Source organism: Choristoneura fumiferana, chromosome 18 (assembly GCF_025370935.1).
Source record: "Choristoneura fumiferana chromosome 18, NRCan_CFum_1, whole genome shotgun sequence".
Taxonomy (NCBI): Eukaryota; Metazoa; Arthropoda; class Insecta; order Lepidoptera; family Tortricidae; genus Choristoneura; species Choristoneura fumiferana.
The window spans coordinates 9,532,039-9,556,656 of NC_133489.1; the positions used below are offsets into that span (position 1 = coordinate 9,532,039).

Sequence of the window (24,618 nt, forward strand, 5' to 3'; positions counted from 1 at the left end):
TTTAGAGTCTAAACGCACCTCGTCCCTATATTCAGCGCTGTACTCGCTTGACCGGCTGGCAGGCAACCATAACTTGACCCGTTTGCTCGTAGGCATTAGGCGGTTCTCAAACTGCTGCGGCTTTTAACTTTGTACTGTAGAACCTTGATTTGTACACGAAAACCGCATGATGTAACACACTGGCTCCGTCTCTCCGTGCGGAGCTGCGAATCGCACGACGGTTAGCACTCCCGGACGACGATGCGGTGCGGAACGCGGGGTATGCCACATTGAGCGCCATAGAAATGAATATAGGTAAGAAACAAAGAGAAGGCGGTTCATCGTACACCTCTGTTCCGGAATCTCAAATCCGTACGGTGCGGGTGCATCGTCGCCGCACGCGTATTCGTCGCTCCGCACGCCGCAACGGGATGTGGCAGCAGGTGACAAGCGCCTTAGGCGTCTCGACGTTGGTCAGCGCAGCGCTAAACATGACCGTGGTCAAAATTTGTTTTAAAAATAACACTTCTTTATCATGTTACTTCATGTAATTATACATATAATATTTTTTTTTTACTATGAACCTGGTAGGTACTTCAGACTGAGGTCTAGTCCGCGGTGGATCAGTGTATGCTTGCATAGAATATGACGCAGGTGGGGTAACGCCCTGTCTACAGCATACCTGTTTCGTTTGTGCCAATGACTTTCCTTATACATTAATGTACAGCGTGCAATATGTTTAATATCAATGTCTCAGTTTTATTATTTATTTTATATAAAACTACATAACTGCGCCTGCGCTGGTAGGTACTAGGAATGTACAAGTTAGCCCTGTTCTTGAAAACAGGCGGAAACGCTTGTACCTTGCATTAACATTATATTATGTCAATAGCAATAAGGTCAACAGTTCGATGACTTTGACATAACTGCAACCGACACTTACTTTTTTAGGGTTCCGCCTACCAACCCTTTAAGGAAATACCGCTTGTCCTTTCAATGTCTTAGTTATATCAAATCACATGTTACTTTGGAAAATGCGGAACAGAACAGTTTAAAACTATTTATTTATTTATTGAGAAACAAACAGTCATATATAAACATGAAATTGTAGACAAAGAAATACAAACAGACGGTACCTATAGTTCCCTTAATGAGTCATATAAGAAAACGTGACAAACACACAAAATTGCTTTATTATAGGTACACCTATCCTTATCACTATTGTGAGTATTATCCTACGATGTACTCTCTAAGGTTTATTTGAACTAATTGAATATTGTACGACAACTTCATGCTTATTATACGGTTACCTAAGACTTATTGAACTTTGTTACTTGTATCTTTTTTTACATTAAGCTGGCACGCGATTGACTTGTCTGACCTATCAACACCTACCACCTTTACAAGCATACCAGTGTCCATATATGTTCTTTTATACTTAAGTATTTATCTGATCAGGTACCTATTAATTTAATAAAAGTTTTTTTGTTACCTGCTGGCTTGGCGCAAACTATTAGTACACTTGTCTTGTTCTTATTGTACCCACTTAAAAGGTAGATATACTGGTACAGTTAGCAACAAAGATATGAATACAGCCAAATTGCAAAAAATATGTATACACGACCTAAATGTTCAGGCCAAGTCCTGGAGGTATACATATTTTTGGCACTTTAAACGTATGTAAGTATGTACATATTTTTGTGGCTGACTATACATATCCAAGTTAATTTAGCTATTTTCATATCACATAATTATGTAGTTACCTCTTGAATGTACATTACGGAGTAACTGTCACGGTTAATGCGAACACGTCAATTACATCTCGAATCTTCATTACAAATTGGTTAATTAAATTTAATATATTTGTACATACAGTAACGTGAAATGCAGGCCTGGTGACATATCTTCTTATCCGACTCCATCAGAAGGAAATAGAAATAGAAATAGACTATTGTATAACTGTGTACATAATAGGGTAGGGGTGTGGATGATTATATATTTGGTTGGAGTATACACTCGATATGTATGCACATATGTATAGTTTTTTGGCTTGCTATGTAACTTAAAAGGCTTAATAGACTTGAACACTTGAAGTGTCATAAAATATCTCGGTTGTGGAAGTGACATATCTCTTTACACGACCACTATCGAACCATATCTGATCCCTGACCCACTGTAGAACGTCCACAGGTAAGATCGTGATTCGGTTGGCTTGGTAATCAGACCCACTATCAAGGTATTAAGTAGTAGGTACATCAATTAGGTATTACTGAGACTCCGCTGTCTGTCTGTCTGTTTGTCCGTCCGTCTGTCACAGGGCTTTATCTCTTAAGCCGTAATAGTTAGTCACGTGAAATTTTCACAGATTATGTATTACTGTGGCCACTATAACAAAAAATACTAAAAATAAAATAAAGTTACAAATTAAAGGGGCTCGTCATAGAAGAAACGTGTTTTTTTCAGCGTTTTTTTGGTAGCAATGTGTTGTAAGCCGTTTTGCTAGGCGGCCAAGGTTCTCACCTAGCAACGGCCCTATGCCGTTTGAATGTTTACCTTTAAGTTTGCGGTTTTTGTGCAAAATTAATGAAGCAATTAATGAACCACAAACCTCAATAAAGCCAACTTTGATAAAGCGCTCGCCAAATCCGCACCGTACTAAGCACCATGTTTACCTATTACTTATTTTTTACACAAAAAAAAAACATACTTAAGTAGTTAATAGTACCGACTTGAAATTTGGTACGAAATGTAGTTTAGATGACAAAGCAAGTACAGTCAACAAAAAGTACAGTCAGCAAAAAAAAAGCTTCTATTAAAAATGAAACTTTTAACAAAAACTTAATAAGTACAAGCATTATGTTTACTTGCAATGTAATGTAGGTAGGTAACTATGTTTGCTCGGGTAGAATCTTTCAACTCAAATTTGAAGTGCATAAGTATCTTCAACCGATTGAGCTGAAATTTGACACGCATGTATAAATCCGATGACAATGCAATATTATTATGCCATGGAGTTGATCTGATGACAAAGCAAGAGGGTGGCCATAGGAATAACTCTGTGATAACGTCACGAACTGCATTGAGTTTGGACTCGTTTGATTCGTCTTGACGATTACTTTGGTAACTAGGGCATAAAGTACAGTCATCAAAAAACTTATATTAGAAGAATTTTAAGAAAAACTTTTACTGAACAGTTTACGGAACCCTTCATGTACGAGTCCGACTCGTACTTGACCGATTTTTACCTACTTGACGTGTTAAAGAATGTTTTAAAAGCGAAACGAAACTCTTTCGGGGATTTGAGCTCGCGTCACTTTCACTCGGTTTGAAGAGCCCTAAGGAAGAGTCATAGAGTCATGCCAACTACACCATAGCCGTGCTAACTAGAACAAATAACCTAACCTAACCAAACCAACAAAAAGTTGAAAAATCCCGAGTTTGTCACTTCAAAGCTAAATATCTCAAAAACGGCTGAACCGATTTTGATGAAACATGTCTAAGAACCATCGCTAGAAATCCTGATTTCAAATTAAAAAATCCTCAGTCAAATCGGTCGACCCGTTTAAGAGCTACGGTGCCACAGACATACACACAGTCACAGACAGACACACACACACACCCATACATACACACACACACTGACAGACACACATAGCGGTCAAACTTATAACACCCCTCTTTTTGCATCGGGGGTTAAAAAAGAACGGTTACATTCACCACCGGGGCTAACTAGCTGTTACCCGCGACTCTTCTGCGAAGAATTCGTTTATCGATATGTCACTACATAGGAAAACCATCCTACGTACTTAGTGGAGAAACAATCCCATACCAAATTTCATCTAAATCGGTTCAGACGTTTGCATGGTTATAAACATCATACAAACCTCTTCAGAAACTTTCTCATTCATTAATTTCTATTCGTAAAAAATTTGGATAGGAGTCGTAGGATAGGATAGGATAAAAGATTAATAAAATAAAAAAAAACAGAAACTCCGTCAGAAAGTTTTCCTCGCGTGGCGCGGCGTAAATGTTTTCACTGGGAAACCCGAATAGTGGGAAAGGCATGAGTTAGGTACTTATAGCTTCGGGTGTAGTCCTACCTACCTACGGGGGACCTATTCATCATCGCGGACGTCACTTAAAAAACCGGCCAAGAGCGTGTCGAACACACCCGAAATAGGGTTCCGTAGCCATTACAAAAAAATTAAGTAATATTTTTTAAAGGATTTCGTATTTTGTACGGAATATTCCAAGGTTAGGTATATTTTATACCTTAGGCTGCTATTTACTCTTAAACTAATAATAATTCTCAAAAAACTTAACCGTTATAGTTTTCCTTGTAAGTTTGATATACTTCCACCATCCTGACCCATACCATCCTGAATTTTTTCAAATTTTTCCACCCACCAGTTTAGATTTTAGAGGGGGGGGGACGCTCGATTTTAATGAAAATTTGCCAGAAATTTGCACTTTAAAGTAGAATATTTTGGAAACAAATCTCTGAACCTTTTTTTTTATTTATATTGTACCATTTTGTCGGCATAGCATTCATATATATTCGTGCAAAATTACAGCTTTCTAACATTGATAGTTCCTGAGCAAAGCCGCGGACGGACGGACAGACAGACAGACATGGCGAAACTATAAGGGTTCCGTTTTTGCCATTTTGGCTACGGAACCCTAAAAATTTGATAAGTAAGCAATCAGGTGAGAATCGAATTGTAACAGTTAGTTACGCCACTGTTGCTGTTACATACTCGTACTAAATCTATTGCAAGTAATGCTACAGTAGATGTACAGAAATGAAGATTTAAATGGATAAAGTAGTTTTATTTTAGTTTAGTTAGATTTGTAACTGCATCTAACTACGCAATTAATTCGTTATTGACGTCGTGAGTCACGTCAAGATCGAATCAGATGTAGGAACAAGAATCGGTATAGTAGGTAACAACTCGAAAAGGTACCAACTAATTGTTTGTATGAATGAGCTATGAGCTCGATTACAATAATTGTGACAACACAAATTTAATATTCAAGCTACATAAATAATAACTTGAATTCCTTTATTATTTGTACCGATACCCCTCAATACCCCTGGTGTTGCAGATGTTTATGGGCGGTCGTGATCTCTTACCATCAGGAGACCCACTTGCTCGTTGCCAACCAGTCGAATAAAAAAAAAATTACTTGCGCACTGAATAATATTATAGTTAAATGATGTATGATCGTGATATATACGCATTTGTTGCCGTCGCGTCGTAAATATTATTATTGCAGCAAGGAAATAATGAAGTACCTAGGTTACCCTTAGAACACTTACACTTACAACTCGCCACTTGCATCCACCAGTTTCCCGCTACTCAACCGCGTGAGTTTGTAATGCAAGAAAAAAAACCTCGTTGGTAAATGAACATTTAATTTCACTGTTGCTGTTCAATTTGGTATTCCCTTGACTTGTCTAAAAATGTTTTGCCTAATTTAACTTTGTCTAACAACTTTAACTATAATGAATAGTTTGTCTAAAATCAATTTGTATAATTTTATTATTCATAATTTTTATTAAAAAAAATTGATTTAATTTAATTTTTATTTTGTCGATTCTCATTTTAACTAATCATAGCCGAATAACGTTTAATAACGTTTTAACTAAGATTGGGTTGTCTAATATTGAATTATCATAATTTTTGTTTTGCTTACTAACGTTATGCCTAATTTCGGTACCTAAATGTTTATTATAAAATAAGGTCAATTAGTTAGGTTAAAATTGAAATAAATTAATCCATAATATTCTACTATTTTCTTATTTGGTTCAAGCAAATAACAATAGTAAACATACAGGGAATAGGTACGACGAGCGAAGCGAGGAGGAGCGTTAGGTAGAACTGCGACCCTACAGTGCGCGAGCCGAGCGAGCGAAGCGAGCGTGTCGCGGCAGCGGCCGGCGAAACGCCAGAACCGAACCGAACCTTTATAATACTAAACTTTTTAGAATTAACTAACGTTATCATTATGTATTCGGATTAACCGTGATTTTGGTACCTAAATGTTTATTATAAAATAAGGTCAATTAGGTAGGTTAAAATTGTAATAAATTAATCCATAATATTCTACTATTTTTTTATTTGGTTCAAGCAAATAACAATACTAAACATACAGGGAATAGGTACGAGGACGAGCGAAGCGAGGAGGAGCGTTAGGTAGAACTGCGACCCTACAGTGCGCGAGCCGAGCGAGCGAAGCGAGCGTGCCGCAGCAGCGGCCGGCGAAGTGCCAGAACCGACTTTGTTTTATAATACTAAACTTTTTAGAATTAACTAACGTTATCATTAGTTATTCGGATTAACCGTGATTAGAATAAATAAAATTAACCGACATTTATGTTAGACAAAAAATAATTATATCAATCAAAGGGTATACGAAATAATATAATTATGTCAGTCAAACATTATATCAAATGAGTTTATACAAAATAAAAATTAGGTAATTTAAAATTAGGCGAAACAAAATTATGTAAAGTAAGTTGTATGTAAAATGACTCACTAAAATGAAAATTAGGTAAAATGAAACATTAGGTTAAGTAATATTAGTTTATCTAACATTAGGCAAACTGAAAAAAGGCAAAAAGTTTTCGACTCGTCAAAGACCGGTGGGAGCTGAGAGGGTTCCGGTATATTTACCGTTTATAAAAGGGGTGACGGATAAAATCGGACACTTGTTACTCCGAAGATATAGCATCAAGTCGATTTTCCGTCCTCATTTGCAGCTCAGACAGTTGGTACGTTCGCCGAAGGATAAGGAGCCCTGAGTGGTCCCGGGTATATATGATTCCCTTTGCCTGTGGCAAGAGCTATATTGGAGAGACTGGACGAAACGTTTCCACAAGGGTATCGGAGCACATACGCAGTATGAGGAAACAGGACGACAAGGGGTCTGCTTTGGCCGAGCACTCAACTCGGATTCGACGCACTATATCAGATTTGATAAGGTATCTGTAGTTGCGAGAGAGAAATTTTTCATTCCGCGGAAAGTGCGTGAAGCCATCGAGATTAGTCGTCGGCCGAATTTCAACCGGGACGGTGACGGATAAAATCGGACACTTGAAACGGATATAAATCGATAGTCGTTGCGATAAGCAGTCGGTATTTGCGTAACAGTTACCGAACACTGTTTACAGATAAGCAGAGTTCGCATTATATTGTTAAGTAGATTTAATGTTCAGGATTTTTGTTTCGTAATCTGCGTAGATACATTTTACTGAGTTGAGCTTTTATAAAATGAAGTTAGGTGCGACGACGAGTTAGCGAGGAGGAGTGTTAGGTAGAATTGCGACCCAACGCACGAGCCGAGCGAGCGAAGCGAGCGTGCCGCGGTAGCGCCGGCGAAGTGCCAGAACGAACTGCTAGCATCGCGAGTTTAAACTCCAATGTAAAATAATACGTCAAAAATACGTTTATTACTTTTGCGACGTTTGAAACTTGTGAGGGTACATAAAAAAATATAAAGAATGCGCGGTCAGCACGGGTAAAAATGCCAATAAGGCCATAGTGCATATTGGTATTGAATGCACATGCGAAACGAAAAGATGCGAAAAGTTGATATGCGCACTGAATAATAGTTACCGTTACAAAAGCGAAAGGTTGTTATGTGCAAAAAGTGAGGCTATTTCTGTAAATAGTTGTTCAGCTACTGATGAGAATAGTCTGCTAAAGGTTGAGTTACGAAACGTCTACAATGCGCGTACAATTCATCGCGTAGTTAGAAATTTGTCTGCCGAAAAGCCATCGTCGGCGAATCATTAGGTAACCGGTTGGACGGTACCTCCGAGTTGGAAAACGGTGTTAAATATTCGTGCTGCGTCATCGGTGTGTGTGAACGTACTTTTACAGAGCGATGTTGTTAGTGTTGTGTGCTACCCTACATTTGACAGTTGTAATGATGATGAAAACGCGGGTAGTTGTGTGCCGGTGTCAGTTTCGTCGGGTAGTCGCGCGAGCAGAGTTGCGGCGCGCAGTGCACGTGTTGCAGCAGCCGCTGAGTCGCGTTGCTCCGAAGACGAAGGGCTACGGATTAGCCCGAAACATGTCGAGCTAAACTCGATTTAAGACGTGAGTTATCCGGGTCATTATATTTAAAATATTACTTAGTTAATTTTTTCGTCATGGCTACGGAACCCTATTTTGGGCGTGTCCGACATGCTCTTGACCGGTTTTTAAACTACCAGCGCTTTCGGAAAGAATGTATGGCAAAAAACTTAGTAGTCATTTTTTTCAAAATATTACAAATAAAATTCTTAAAAACTACAACATACTTTTAAAGAAAAAATTACAAAATAATAATAATAATAATAATACAAGACATCCCTGGGGTCCCTTAGTTACAAAACTAAACACTAACTACCTATATCTATGTTCAGTGGAAGTGTTGAATGCTTCCACGGTCGTAAATTAAAATAATAATAATAATTCTGAAATATACATTTCAGGTCAAGCAACCATTAAGCTTTTGGATTCCGAAGGCAAGCTCACGTCTGCTGCCCCCAAAGTTAGCTCACACGCACTCATGTCATGCTCTGAAAGCAGAGCGGTACCGAGGACATGGTTTGTCGCGAGCCTGTGACTAGAAATTAAACTAAAAATATACAATTTAAAAAACTATAAGCTTAACAATATACAGCCTTAAATATAGCAAGGGGATGACAAAATTACTATATAGCAAGGGAATGTAGAAAGTCCCTGAGTTAATAATAAAATTCCTAATCTACATAATTCATTTTGTTTTCACATATTTCCGACAAAATCGTTCCAATACCTGCGCATCGTATCGTCGTCCGATCGATATCGATATCGATTCGGATAATGTGAAAACGCCTAGAAAACACTCCAAGCACTTTTTCTATAAACAGGCAACACAGAAATTCGCTAACAATACATCAGTGGCTAACTTCATGCCAGTCAATCACAGTGTTGTCACATCTACTAACTTTTTCGTAGATCTACCTATTTCGCCTGCGTTCTACCTATCTACCACCATGGGCCTCAAATCTACCTACATATTTTTCAAAATATTACGATTGTAAACAATTATCCACGTGTATAATGAAATGTTACTTACTTACTATCGAATTTAGCCTATCTTGTAATTTCAGCACTTAAAACGGAACGCGTTAATCAAGTGGAGATCCTAAGTCTAATATTTATAAAATTAACATCACGAATAAATCATTTAAAACATTATATGCGCATTTTTAATCATTAAAAATGTAATAACCTTGAGTGGTAGATCTACTTATTTTGCAATTCAAATTCTACCAATTTCTACTTATTTTTGGATCCTGCTCTACCGTTTTGCCAAAATTGTATGTGACAATGACAACACTGGTCAGTCAACTGAATAACGTCAAATAGGTGGACAGGACAGATTTGCACTATAGACAGAAACAATAGATTAGTTTTTCTAGAAAACCTAACTATATTTAGTGCTTTGCATTTATTTAAATATCAGTACTTCACCAGTGACTACATTAATCTTTTCCAATGTGCTCTTGAAGACAGCTATTTAAAGAGTGACAGATCTGTTAGATAAGTCGTAGTATTTAAGCTTCCATCGATTTCTGTAATGTGATATTTTTAAATAGTGCGTAGCCCGTAAAATGAAGCTACTCGGTTGCCTCGGTCTCTCATGTTACTTGGTGGTGCTATGCCACGCTTCAGGGTCAGATATAGCTTTGGATGCCAAGGCGACTTTACTTCACCGTATAGACAGCTTGAATTTGCTGATCTACACCTGCCTTTTGACTCTGACGGTGCTTACTATTTGGGTATTCAAGCACCGGCGAGTAAGCTGGCTTCATGAGACGGGGTTAGCTGTTATATATGGTAAGAGAACAAGGTTCGAAAGTTCGTAAGTCACATGATCAAAACCTCGCATGAGTAATCATACTATTTATTGACACAGGTCTAATTGTCGGCGCTATTATTCGCTATGCTGGCAGTACCAATGCCATTACATACCTCGATGCCCATCCAGAACCTGATACAAAGTACAACCTGTCAGTGCCACCAGATATGTTACGATTTCACTTTCCAGATAAAATACAAATATCATCTGGAGGTAAGTAGAATAAACCCTGTTAATAAGGAGCCATTTAAAATGTGTTTCATCACACAATACAACTATTTACTCTGGCTCCTTAATTCACAACAAAAGATAATACCATGCTCTGATTTAGATGATTAAAATCTCATAATACATTCCATATTCAAATCCATTTAATCATTTTGACTTATCCTTGCTGCATGATTGCTACAACATATTTGTGGTCCATACAAAACCTTTTTTCCTTAGAGAAGACACAACTTTTTAGTTTTATCAATATTTCAATAGTACATAGTACATAAATAACTATTAATAGCCCTGCAACATTATTTGCATTTGATGGGACCTTATAATAATGCCTTTATCCCAATAACAATTTCTTATAGGTATTACAGCATAATATTATGTTTAACCTTGTTAGTCCTGACTTTTTTTATCATACATAGTTTTACAGACCAAGCTGCGAATTCTAAGTTTTGTGGTTTTGGTAATTACTTACATATATTTAGTTCATAATTTCATTGAAAACTTGTACTCCACCAAATACATTCGGCAGTTATTCCTACAGCTGGTTTGTACATTGCGAAGTACACAAGGACTTATGAGGTTAAATAAGGAGCAAATATAATAAATAAAAGTTTGTGTCACTTTTGAGCTGTCACAATAATTCATTTATTGACTTTCAATATTCATATATATATATTGATACAAAATATAAAATTAAAAGTAATGGGCTGTCTTGTTGCTGAAAAGTGATATCTTACAGATTACCTGTGGGTAAAGCATATATTTGAAATCAACATGGTTACTCAAAAAAATACAACAAGAGTAATTAATGATAAGCTCAGTAACAGTGACTTTATATCCCTAAAAGTACTAATCAATAAACACTGAATATGTGATTAGATTAGTCATCACATTTGTGACAGGATAAGTTGCTAACAATATATTTTTCACACCTCTCCTTCAGAAAAGTAACTTTTCCTCCCTGACGAGAGGGAGCAAAGTACAACTTTTCTATTCAAGGCTTTTCTAAGTATTTTATTTATTTTTTGAAGTTGATAATTGTAAAGCCATGCCATTTTCTGTGCTGGTTGTTCTTTAATAATATTAAGATGCTCGGTGTGAAAAGTTGTATGAGCCACTCGGGAGCAAAATTATTTTCATCTTGGGCATTAACACTTGAATCCTTCATTACGCTCAGGATTCTACTTTAGAATCCCTCGCTATGCTCAGGATTCTATTGTAGAATCTTTTGCTACATTCTGGACTCAATGTACACCCTCGCCGTAAATACACCATTTTGCTCCCTTGTGACACAAATAACTATTGAAGTTTCATCATCATCATCATCCCAGCCTATATACGTCCCACTGCTGGGCACAGGCCTCCTCTCAGAACAAGAGGGCTTGGGCCATAGTTCCCACGCGGGCCCAGTGCGGATTGGGAACTTCGCACGCACCATTGAATCGCTTCGCAGGTTTGTGCAGGTTTCCTCACGATGTTTTCCTTCACCGCAAAGCTCGTGGTAAATTTCAAATGTAATTCCGCATATGAATTTCGAAAAACTCAGAGGTGCGAGCCGGGGTTCGAACCCACGACCCTCTGCTTGAGAGGCGATAGATCAAACCACTAGGCCACCACGGCTTTTACTATTGAAGTTTAATGCATTAGAAAAGTATCATATATTATTCATAAGTACATTGAATTAAGTTGCTAAATTAAATGTCACTATAATGGCTCAAAAGTTCTTTGAAAACTTTGGTCTCTGATTATAACTCTTCCCTGAGTTAGTCTTTTATTTTTAATAGCTATAAGCTCTGACCATTAGGCTGCATTTTTGTCAAAGATGTGCGAGGAATCTGTTTTTCATAAACCAATAGAAAAGTTCCATTTACCTCACACAGCACAGCTGCTAGCTGAGCGGAAAGAGGCTAGGTAAATGAAGCATTTGTATTCATGAACAACACATTCCCTCAACACATCCTCGGTGGTTCCTACCAGAGCAGCCCTCACAGCAGCAACCCAGCCCTAATATTGAATATATTACTATACATCACCACTTATCTTAAGATGAAAACTTACACTAAAATAATAACAATTTATTTATTATCCTAGTATCAAATGGTTTTTTTTTATATAATATAATACAATAACTCTTTATTGCACACCAACAAAAACCATGTTATTTTATTAGTATTATTTATTAGATATTCTACATGCTTACTTAGATATCATTTTTAAATCAGAATCAACTATTTCTCTCTTTCTCTTTCTCTAACTATCTCTCTAGCCACTTTATGCCTTTATGCTTTAGCTATGTGTTAAAATATGCAAAGTAATTATAATGTATTTATGATAAATAAAATATATACTAAGCGGCACAAAATTTGGCCCACTATATAGGTACAAAATTACCTATTACTGCATACATTTGAGGGACAGATTTTTTGCCGCTCAGTATATTTTAATGGTCTGAATTTTTATATTTACATAGGGTGACATTTTTCAGCCAAATGGAAAGTATGTATTTAAAAAATATGTGACCAAACATAAAAAGTCAATGACACATGCAAATTAAACAAGACAGTTTAAACAGTTAGGTGCAAAATATTACTTAATTGTGTGGTTATTCCCTGTCATTTGATTGAATGTTTACATTTTTACAAATTTTATATTAGCTTCACTTGCACCTTTTTTTAATCGAAAATACAAACTGAGACATGGATGCACAGAAAAACCAGAAAAAGAGACCAGCACTGGGAATCGAACCCAGGTCCTCAGCAATCCGTGCTGCGTGCCATAACCTCTACATCACTGCTGGACAGGAATCTTGACATGAATTTTTCCTATGCATAAATATCTCAGGTTGCTTATTTTCTATGCTATCTCAGGTTGCTTAGCAGTAGCAGTGTGTTGTAGTGGCAGTAATGTAGGGGTTATAGCACGAAGCACGGATTGCTGAGGACCTGGGTTCGATTCCCAGTGCTGGTCTCTTTTTCTGGTTTTTCTGTGCATCCATGTCTCAGTTTGTATTTTCGATATGGTTTCACGGGATACCCGTAAAAGTAACAAATTTGGAGTTGAAATATAAAATACAAAAAGACTTCAAAAACCAATCATTTTTTTAAAGGTAGGCAAATTATTTGCGCATATGACAATATAAACGAAAATAAAAATAATTATTCACCAAAACAAATTAAATTACATGAAATGAAATTAACACAATAGAAAAAATAAATATGGCATATTTTTTTCTCATTTTATATAAATACTATTTTCCGTTTAATTGTAACTAGCAGGCACACATCTTAAGTATCAGAGATGCATTAAAAAGGGATTTTGACACAATAGTGTATTAAACTAACTACATTTAATTAAATGTATTTATTGTATTTCAGAAGTACCAATGCCCAACAAAACATATGCCTACAGTTTCAGAGGTGAAATTGTAAATGTGGAACAAAATGAGATAGATCTGAAGGCAACATTCGATCCAGAAATATTTTTTAACATCATTTTACCTCCTATCATATTCCATGCAGGATATTGTCTAAAAAGAGTAAGTATTTATTCATTTAAGGATTGCTGGATCAAGTTCCGATGTCGAATAAGGAAGGAAACTGAAATAGGACATTTATTAAGTAATGTTGATGGAAATAGTATACAGGGTGCCAAGGTATGTGTGACCACAAATGGCACCACATGGAGAGAAAGTATCTTAAATATTTTAAAATATTTATACTTAACATTTTACTGAAAGAGGGCTTCATTTTGATTTTAAAAACAATTTAAACTGCATTCAAAGTTTTTGAATAATCACCTGTCTAAACTGGGAATCGAATTAAGTCTTTAAAATTACAGTGGTTTTTTTTACCACTTGTTCGTGACTTTTGCACCAAGTTGCTGTTATAATTGAACTAATTAAACTTGGAAGAGTGTCACAGAAGAAATTTTGAATTCAGTGTACTTAACTCATATTCAATGTTCCTACACAAACATGTTTTTTTTTTCAGAAATATTTCTTCCGTAACTTGGGAGCGATATTGACTTTTGCTATGGTCGGCACGGCGTTATCAGCTCTAGTCATTGGTTCACTAATGTACGGCTGCGTGCAACTGATGCCGGCGTCACTTGCTACCAGCTTTACTTTCTTGGACACCCTTTATTTTGGTGCATTGATATCTCCTACTGACCCACTTACTGTGCTAGCTATATTTTCACAATTAAAGGTATGTATGACGGAAGGTTTAATTTTGGTAAGCAATCATTACATTTATTTCAATACCGCTTAGAATGCGTGCTACGTGCTGATGGTGTGTTGGCTCTTAAATGCATTTTTCTCAAACATGCTATGTAATGTTTACGTTGTGTTCCATAAAACAGGCTTCAAAATATACCGTTGCAGGCCTAGGCCTGCAAGACAACAGTCTTTTGTTTCAATGCAAAACGTCAAATATCCACGATAAAGGCCATTATACACGACTTGAAATTAATAATCTGAATTTCTATGGTTCATTTATTAGTTACTGAATAAATTCACAGGACTATGAATATTCTATATGTAAAAATTTACCGACACGTTTTACGTCAAATTACAATTTATTAATGTAGCTGACTAAATGGGCTGCAGTTCGTGTATAATGGCCCTAAAAGCCGAACAGCAAACACAATAAAAAAAAGTTTTGGCGGGAAAATTGACAAGTGTCATTGTCTTTTTTTTTGATTGACTGGACTTGGGCTTTGGCCATTTTGCAAGTAAGTTCCATTGTCATTTCAAAAGTTTCGTTTAGAAACGTGATTTTTTATTGTTGCAGTCCGTTATATCTACATGTTTTATAGCAATTTAATTTTATTGGGATTGTTTTAATTATTTTATATAGATGGTAATTATAATTTGAGTCTGGTACAATTTTAGTAGTCTTACGAATAAAACATTGATTTCTGGGAGTATTTATCTGACCTATTGTATCATGAATAACAAAAGTCAGAACAGAATCTATTTAATTTATAGTGTCTGATGAAATGTGTTGTGATGGCTTGGGTGTCTCTCTCTCTCTCTCTCTCTCTCTCTCTCTCTCTCTCTCTGTCACACCACGCGAGATTTCTGTTGTATATACATGTTGTCCAATACAGTCAGATTATTATTGTTAGGTATATATAATTCATTACTTCTATGATTTTTTACATTTGTTTTTTTTTATTAATGACTTTTTGTATTGTTATAGGTTGATGTAAACCTATATGCTATGATATTTGGTGAGAGTGTCCTCAATGATGCAGTGGCTTTAGTACTAAGCGGGTAACTATTGATCATAATTATATGTCTAGTATACCGTCTACTGTCTGTAGTAAATTAAAAGATGTCCTAATGACATAATTCGGAATTACATCTTAAATGTATTGTTTTAAAATTTATCTGTAATATACTGGAATTAGGATTCAGGACGATTAGTTTCACTAAACATCCATGTAAAGATTTTTCACTGGAATTTTTGGTTCTAAATTTAGTCACGCCTCTGACTTGGTACACTTTTAACATCAATCAATGTACAGTCAAGGGCAAAGAAATCGACACGGCCAAAGTTGCAAAAATATGTATACACGGCCATAACGTTAAGTGCATAAAGTCGTGTATACATATTTTTGCAACTTTGGCCGTGTCGATATCTTTGCCCTTGACTGTACATACATTTACAGGAGTGTTCTGTCAAAGTAACTTAATCACCTGCTGAAATATTCCAAATTAATTTAAAAACAACCTGTATATCAGAGTACCATATATGGCACAACTAAACCTTTGATTAACATATTTTAGTGCTATCAATATAGTTCCAATGTTATGCCATTGTTATTTACAGAGCCATTCAAAATTATGAAAAGAGGTACTCAAATGATGGTGGATTCGAAATCACCGCATTTTTAGGAGCTATTGGCGATTTCATTGGAATCTTTAGCCTGTCGCTCTTGGTTGGCGCTTTCATAGGGTGCCTGACTGCATTGATATCCTTTTTAAATGTACCAAAATGTATGTTTAAGGTGATTTTTAGTACCTAACAGAAAATATTTCCAAGTTGTATTTATTTATTTAATAAAAATGCACATACTTATATACAATAATTTATATAAGTATGTGTTGAATTGTGAGCAAGACATTTTTTATTATTAAAACATTATTTACGTGTATTTCTACTTGTTTTATGCACCGTGAAAATGTAAATTAGTAATATATGTATTTTAGCAGTATACTCTTACCATGTTATCCTTAACTCAGACACACATGACCAAATTTACTCATGTCCGCGAATGGCCTTTGTTGGAATCGGCTCTTTTCGTACTCATGTCCTACGCTGCATTCCTTATTGCTGAAGTCTGCGAACTAACAGGTACCATTTTATATATATTACAATATTATGGAAGAATTACAATATTAGCAGCAAAAGTAAATAAATACTGAGTCAAATAAATGCCTAAAATAATTCTTCCAAGACACAGAAATACTGTCGTAGTCCCTACAAGTCAAATACGTTATAGCAGCCTCTGTATCCCATCAAATTTGACAATACTGAGAGCTTATTGCATAACCGTGTACCCTATACGGAACATTGGTCATGTAGCACTGCTTTACCGCGTACCATATTTGGTACATAATAATAAATAATAATAATTATTATTATTTATTTCCCTTAAAAATGGCACATGTATACATAAAAAGAGATGTCTGGCGGACCCCAAACTAGGCTGAGCCTGTATCTTGAGGTCCTGGAGTGCATTCGAGATTCAATCAATCATATACATAGTGAATTTGCATTATTATCTAGATACATTAAAATCAAAATTAATTTATGATATTGAAAATAGCAGAATAGTAGTCACCTATGACGCGTTTTTGTTTTTTAGGAGTTGTGGCGGTACTATTTTGCGGTATATGCCAAGCGCATTACACCTACAACAACTTGTCATCGGATTCAAGAAACAGGACCAAACAACTGTTTGAACTGCTCAATTTCTTAGCGGAAAACTTCATTTTCACGTACATCGGCGTGTCTATGTTCACGTTCCCGAAACATCATTTCGACCCATGGTTCATCATCGCTGGATTTGTATCCTTTATTTAAACTTTTATTCCCTTGTAAGACCACCATATCTCATAACAAGCTATTTGTGTCACACGGTTCTGTTTTCAAAAATACCAGAACATCCTGTAGTACAACCACTTACAATAGTCCCTTTAAAAAAAATGTGTCGTAATTACAAGCTTCTGTTCGTTTGTAAGTCGCCTTTAAATAATGCAGGTCAAATTTCCCCCATTAAACAAGATGACAACTTGTCATTTACAGAGTTTTGTTTGTTTACTGTACTTGTCAAAACTTGCAGGTATTAGAAAATAATGTTTAACAATAACTTATTAAATTTACTTGGCAGCCACAGAAACACGAGTGTTAAAATGTGATTAAAATTATTAAACCACCAGCTAAAATTTTCTTTGTAAAGTAAATATTCCTTAAAAAGAGCACAGATAACGTCAACTCTCGGCCGCGCAGTAAATATATATCCGTTGTCTTTCTTGCTGAACCTGGGCAGAAAGCCGCCTATACCCATGAACTTCCAACACATGCTGTTCTTCTCAGGTAAGAGTACATACTTTAGCGTTTGACAAGAACTGTATACCTGATACCAGGAAACTCAATTCGCGCTGTGACGAGCGACGGTTGTCATACAGTTTGCAATAATTATTAAGCGACAGTCGCTACTCCGAGACGTTATCATAATTACTTATCAACTCTTCGCGAATAGACTTTGATCACTAATCAGGTTAGGACCTAACCTTCGGCGGTAGTATTACCTAACCGTTAGGTAACACTACCGCCGAAGGCCTATATGTTTTTCTTTTATATTTATAGGGCTCCGTGGAGCGATGTCTTTCGCACTGGCCATCCGCAACACTGTGTCGGAGGCGCGGCAGGCTATGCTGACCACCACCTCGCTCATTGTTATCGCGACAGTCATCCTTCAAGGTGGCGCTGCCTCCCACGCACTCGCCTACCTTAGAATACCCACCGGGTATGTACCATTTTATCGTAAGATGAACTTATCATCTCCATCAACCTCAGCATTTATACATCTCAATGCGGATTGGGATCTTCACACACATCATTAAATTGGTTCGTTGGTTGGTTTCCTCACTAGGTATGTTTCCTTCACCAAAAAAATCTTGGTAAAATAAAAATGTAATTTCGCACATTCCTTACGAAAACTCAAAAGTGCAACAGGCTCGAAACTACGACCCGTTGCTTAAGAGGCCATAGGTCAAAATCACTAGGCTATCACGGCTTTTTAAATTTCCTAGTACTGTCTCATAACGTAGATAAATAAAATTGATGTTCTAAAATAACCTAATAAACAAAGTTAAGGTTCTTTTAGTTCGAGCTACTTTAACATTTGGCGGATAACAGAAACATGTCGGAAAAGCTATCATATTTTAACTACCTACTTAAATTCTAAAATTGTTTCTTTCTATTTTTCGATTACCTGGGTGTTCCTACTTAAACTATTAAACTTTCTTTGTAATTAAATACAAAATAAACATTATTTACGTACTTTCATAAAATTTTGAGCGCGTGTACCAAACTAAGATGGAAGGATCGAAAATCACAACATTTATCCCGTTGCCGTTAAATAATGATGTTTTCAGTAAACTTAACGGTCAGTGGAACTGACCAAATCAACAATGCAATTTTTAACTCTTACAAATTGTGTTCGTAATAGTATAGAGTCTACTTTACAGTGACTATGCCCATTGAAAACCGAATAATCGACATTCTTGTTTATGTAAAACAGGATGTATACCTCATTGAACAGCTATTTCAACATTTTGCTTACAGGGAAGGTCAGAACGACGAGAACGAAGCGCTACCGTACCGTGACGTGAGAAGTGTAAGTATTAAATCATAACAAGTCACGCTTTTACTTTTAATAGGACTACGTGAATGTGCCTAAGGCTGCTTTTCCACCTGAGATGTACGCTAAAGCTTTGGTTTCCTAGGATCAGGGGTGCCAATCATAATATAGCGCTGAATGACGTCAATAGAACGTTGTCTATGTAAACAAAATAGCGCGGTTTCTTCGAGAGCGGTAAAGGTTGACCAGGAATATAAAAAACCTGACGCGAGGGCAGCACTTCTACGTTTTATATTGCAACATTCTTTACACTTACGATACAATACGATAGCTACCATTCATATTGACAACGGTGTCGGTGATGTTATTTAAAGGAATATTTTCTAATCCCTCGGGCTTTTTGTATGAAAAACACTTATACATTGTGAATTATTTTCCTTCCGAGGCAAAGGATAATCGCAAAAATACAAAATAACACTTTAAAATACCATTCGCAAACATCGTTAAACTTTGACACCAATAAACAGATAACATTTGAATTTAGTGTTACCCGTGCAAGAAATTAGTTCTATTGGTTTTCTGCAATATGGCGAGGTTTTTTATAATTGGTTGGTCAGCCTTTAATTGACACCGCTCGCTCTAAATGTAAACAAAGCTATGTTATTTATGGCCAAAGCTAGCCAATAGCTAGGAAACCAAAGCTTTAGCGGTGCACAAATAAGAGAGCGGGGTGCGGGGAGGCGGACTGAGTACTTCGCAACACAATCCTCGCACACATCCTTCCCTTGTATCCTTGCTCCGCTGAGCTGTATCCACTAGAGCTGCGCTCAGCGAAGATAGGTAAATGAAGCGTTTCTATTGATTCATGACAAGTAAAAAGATTCCTCGCAACGCATTCTCGCGCATCTCTGGTGGAAACGTACCCTAACATTATTTCACTTCTAACTCGAGCTACGCTATAACGCGATAACCTAAAATATGTAGGTAATATCTTAGTTCCTCTAAGATATAATTTATTATTTATCGCCGAAAGTACTTTAAAAGTAACATTAATCTTTCAGACAAACAATACTTTGCCTAATCCCTCCTATTTAAATGCTTTTGCCATACATAACCCAATCCACTTTGAATATTGTTATCGATATTGTAGTTCGAGTAATTACATTGGTAATAATGACATGAGTAGAGGATTTTGTTCGCTATAGACAGAAAGCACAGCACACGCACGTAGATAGAATAGATAACGATGCACCTGATATATGACACGTACCTGACGCTAGTTTAGCTCTATTATTTATCAGTCAACTTAGACAAGATTATTTTAATGATAATAATTGTTTTTTGTTTGTATTGTTAATAACGCTTATTGACACGACGCATTGTTAGTGTGAGTGAGTATCCCCATTTTGTTTTCGTGCTAACACCGTTTAAAAAATTACAATTTATGTATTTGTTCACTTTATTCTATAAGCTTACGGTGTTTGCCGTTGTAGGTATGTTGAGCAAAATATTTCAAGTGAAATATACTAAGATGTTATTGGGGCATGCTTTGAGCATCACCTGTAATGTTTTGTTCGATATTAACTGACAGCGAATTATTAATAAGCTAAAAAGCGTAAGTTTCGTCTAATGTCATCCCGTCTATTGACTTATGCGTTGAGGCATTAGTTCACTCATTTGGTCATCCTAAAATGACACGGCACGATACGAACCGGCGCCTAGCATCTCATTAATAAGTCATTGTTGTGGCAGCTCTACCAGGCCACGGAAACTGGAGGCTCGGTATGTATACACGCGTAGGCACATGTATGTACCTAGTTCATACTCTCATGTCAATCGGCACCGTCGAATCTACCTCGATGACATTGTTCCTAGCATCAATATGAGACCCCCACACTAGCGTCTTTCCAGCGTCGCCGTCGAGCCAGCGTCCGCGTAACGTCGACGCTACGTCGCGGCGATGCGACGCCAGCACTGTCCGGCTGCCGAACGTCACGTCGACGTTGCGCGGACGCTGGCACGACGACGACGCTTGAAAGACGCTTGTGTGGGGGTCTGTAAAACTATCTATTTATGTACCTACTCTTAACACGTCAAATTAATAATAACTCCAATACTTATCGAGGTAAATTTGTTGAGTATAACATGTTGTTTTATTGTTCTGTGTTATTAACTATGCGATGGTTTTGGATTTATACAAGTTATTTATCCTGGGTAAATTACTAATTAGCTTTCATTATGTCATAGTTGTTCTTTCAGGATTAAATTAAATACCTGATTATAAAAATAAATACATTAGCTATTCGTATCAAATGCTAAGGGCCTGTTTCACCACTCATTGATAATTTTTATGTGACAGATAAATGTGAATTCGTCAGGGATACTGCAATACCGCGTAACTAGCATTTCCCATAAGGTATAATTTTCACTGCACTAACAGTACTGACGTTGTACTGTTCTGACAGTGAACATTATACTTACCTTATGGAAAATGCTAGTTACGCGGTATTGCAGTATCATCGATGTGTTGTTTGTTTGGACAAAACATTTATCTATCAGTTAGTGGTAAAATAAGCCCTAAATGTTGGTTTAGTGCGTAAAGCATCAGCAGTGGACTTGTCTACTTTTGTTACTGACGTTCTCATGTTTGTATTTCGTCAGAAGTGTACCCCAGTTGGGAACAGAAGCCTCTTCTGTACTGGCCTTAGCGTTCGTCCTTTATATCATAAATGAAATTTGTTGTTCAGCCTGCGGACATTGGCTTCGGCCTCCGAAATCTGGAGCCAACGCAACCGGCCAGTAGCGACAGGGCATCAGTAAGACTAATGCACGCATTATACCGACCACTATGCACTGGCCTTTACTAACAACCAACTAACAGGGCAGAATGTGGATGTTTGTTATGGCACAGATTATTTTTATGAATTTGTTTTTAAATTTAATCAAAATAATCTGGCGTCGTACCTATATAATATTTATAATCTAAACGCGACACAATATTAAATAACACTGATGACTATTTCTATTTTCCTGTTATTGTTTTTATCCGTGGTTTTTATCTTATTCTTATCTTTGAAATTGAATATTTTTTGTAAGATTGTATATTGTGTCGCATCTGTTTGTTTTTTTTTCTGTATTTTTGGCATGTTTTAATTTCACCTCATTCCGTTTGTTTGATTTCCTTCCTGTGTCTAGAGAAGCCGCATGGTAGTTAAATGGGGCAATGGCGACAAAGAAGTGGTTATGCCTTGGCAACTAAACTATTTGGAAGTATGTGGACTACTTATTTATATTTTATTTTATTATTTTTTCAAATGCACTGACATTAACATAAATTAACAAACCAGAATAGCATGTCACAATCTTTCATTTAGCAATAAGGTTTTGAATTGTGAAGGACTGACAAAGGTATCTTGTTTCATTTTGAAATATTGTATAAATGTTGTATGCATAGCATCTGTTATTTGCACTTTAAATTTCAAAAATATTGAACAAGTTCGCTTTTGCAGCGTTTTACAAATACATATTAGTATCTTGATATTGTGTTAGAAATAAATATTGGTTGGTAATAAAGGATACGTCGCGCGCGGAGGGAGGAGGCAGCGAGAAGGCGCGTCTCGCGCGGCTGTGGGGCGCCGTGGACTCGCGGCTTCTCAAGCCCCTGCTGACGCACGCCAGGCCTCCGCTCACGGAGACCCTGCCGACTTTCATGAGCCCTGTGGCGCGATGGTTGACCACCACACACCAGTATACGCAAGGAGTAAGTAGTTTACTTTTAATTTTCAATATCGTCTCGGTTTTCCTTTATAACATACCTTTAAATTTTAAGATGGCTCTGAAACCTTACCTATTCATAGTCGTGTTTATTAAATTATAAACCTCTGCCATGTGATTTATGAAACTCAACTCTACCACTTATCCTATTTTTCGTACAAAGTAGATTGGAAAGAGACCCAATTTTAGACAAATGTATTTTTAATTGCAGTGTCTGTACAATTACAAATTTGTTGTACCTGATGCGGATTCTGGTTTGGCTCGGAATCAGGTACATAGTATACGTAATATAGCTCGTTTTGGAATCTTGTGCCTCAAAGATATTAACTTCATGCACTCATGCAATGCCGTTTGATTTTTGTGGTCTAACCCTAGGTTAGGTGTCCCTTAGGTTACACATTCCGAATTCACTACTATTATCACACTATCAACGCCAAATCGTTTATTTTTTATATATGGTTGTTTTTGCGTTTGGTTTGTCTCGGGGTCGAAAGTAACGTGATTTAAATTGCTTCAAGTTTTAAAACGCATCGTAATTGGGGTTAAGTTGCTAAAGTATTTTTTTGGCTTTCAGGATAGCTCTCTGCGCCGGACAGACTCTGATTCTGACCTGTGTATTGATGAACCGCAACCCGTACCTACTACTATAGATCCTCAGGTAATACTTAACTAACTATATATCTTTATCTACATGCATAAAATGTTTTCTGTATAAACTTTAGTACCTGGGCGACCGAGCTTTGCTCGGGTTAAAACTCGATAATAAGCGTTTTCCCAGAGATAAGACTAAGCTAGATCGATTTATCGTCCCCGAAAACCCCCCACATACCAAATTTGATCGAAATCGTTGGAGCCGTTACAGAGATCCCCGAAATATATATATACATATATACAAGAATTGCTCGTTTAAATGTATAAGATTTAAAGTTCAAAACATCTATTTAAGTTATGTAGACTTGTATATGTACATTTATGAATACGTAATAAATATGTTATGTATTAAGTTTGATTTCCTTTTGGTTGCAGCTATCAATTAATGTTCGGAACGGATTTGGGCATGTCTAAGCTTTGTTGCGTTTGTTAGTGACCCTCGGCTGTGATATAAAATGGTTTAGAATAGATATTTCTTAAGTTAATAGGAAATTTGTGTTTAATTATTGCACGCAGCAAATGTGGCCAGGACTTGTCGACACCAGGATCTCGGTCGAAGGTATCACAGGGAGTAACATCTGAATGTGAGCCCGGCTTTTGTGAACAAGTTTTAACCTATGTATGAGTGCCACAATGTGTAAATTAATGTGATATCACTTTCAAGTAAAAAGATTTTTCTATTCTTACAATATTTAGCGGCATTACATGTAACAGCAATTATGTATTTGGCTTTGAATTCTTTGCAACACAACAGCTACTTCGCCGTTAAATTAATAAATTTCTTAAAAAGGTATTTTAAACATTTCTGGCTTTTCAAAATTATTTTGTAATTGTATACACAGCATTAAAAACCAATTTCGTTGGAAATATCTCGTTAGCGAACAATATATATATAATTCCAGTGACATTATTTACCTACGAATTTTTATCAGATGATCTGGTATAGAATAAGTAAAAGCAATCATTCTTAAATTTACTATGAATGCTTTGTTTTGATTATGCGAGTATTTTAAAGTAGCAAAATAATCACCATGACAAAAAACTACTGTTTTTATTAAATAATTACCTTGCTTTTTTGTATGTATAGTTACACGATATAAATTTTGCCACAATAGTAGGCTTATTTTACAACTCTAAAATCGTTTCTTGGCTGAACGCAGGTCAGTAGGAGACACCTTTGACGAAAAAAAGAATTTTTTTGTTGAATATGTCCGTTAT

At 36.5% G+C, this 24,618-nt stretch overlaps 1 protein-coding gene across 2 annotated transcripts; it reads left to right on the forward strand.

Annotated features, from left to right (window-relative positions):
• The first annotated feature begins 9,351 nt into the window (after positions 1-9,351).
• On the forward strand, positions 9,352-24,593 carry Nhe3 (Na[+]/H[+] hydrogen exchanger 3). 2 transcript variants are annotated; one of them, XM_074101643.1, is made up of 16 exons: positions 9,352-9,854; positions 9,934-10,089; positions 13,476-13,636; positions 14,091-14,306; positions 15,303-15,376; positions 15,936-16,077; positions 16,355-16,460; positions 16,975-17,177; positions 17,594-17,705; positions 17,979-18,138; positions 18,960-19,011; positions 20,728-20,757; positions 22,171-22,245; positions 22,550-22,735; positions 23,324-23,407; positions 23,917-24,593. In XM_074101643.1, exons 1-16 carry the CDS (start codon positions 9,629-9,631, stop codon positions 23,980-23,982), a joined length of 2,049 nt encoding a protein of 682 aa, XP_073957744.1. In that variant the 5' UTR covers positions 9,352-9,628; the 3' UTR covers positions 23,983-24,593. The 2 variants fall into 2 exon arrangements, with proteins under 2 accessions (XP_073957744.1, XP_073957745.1); XM_074101644.1 differs by having other exon boundaries at positions 23,776-24,003.
• The last annotated feature ends 25 nt before the right edge of the window (positions 24,594-24,618 follow it).

Excerpts from the sequence above, each read along its gene's own strand:
- Nhe3 (XM_074101643.1), top strand. The coding sequence starts at position 9,629 with ATGAAGCTACTCGGTTGCCTCGGTCTCTCATGTTACTTGGTGGTGCTA. Across the intron at positions 10,090-13,475 it reads AATACAAATATCATCTGGAG|AAGTACCAATGCCCAACAAA; the intron begins GTAAGTAGAATA and ends ATTGTATTTCAG. Across the intron at positions 23,408-23,916 it reads CTACTACTATAGATCCTCAG|CAAATGTGGCCAGGACTTGT; the intron begins GTAATACTTAAC and ends TATTGCACGCAG.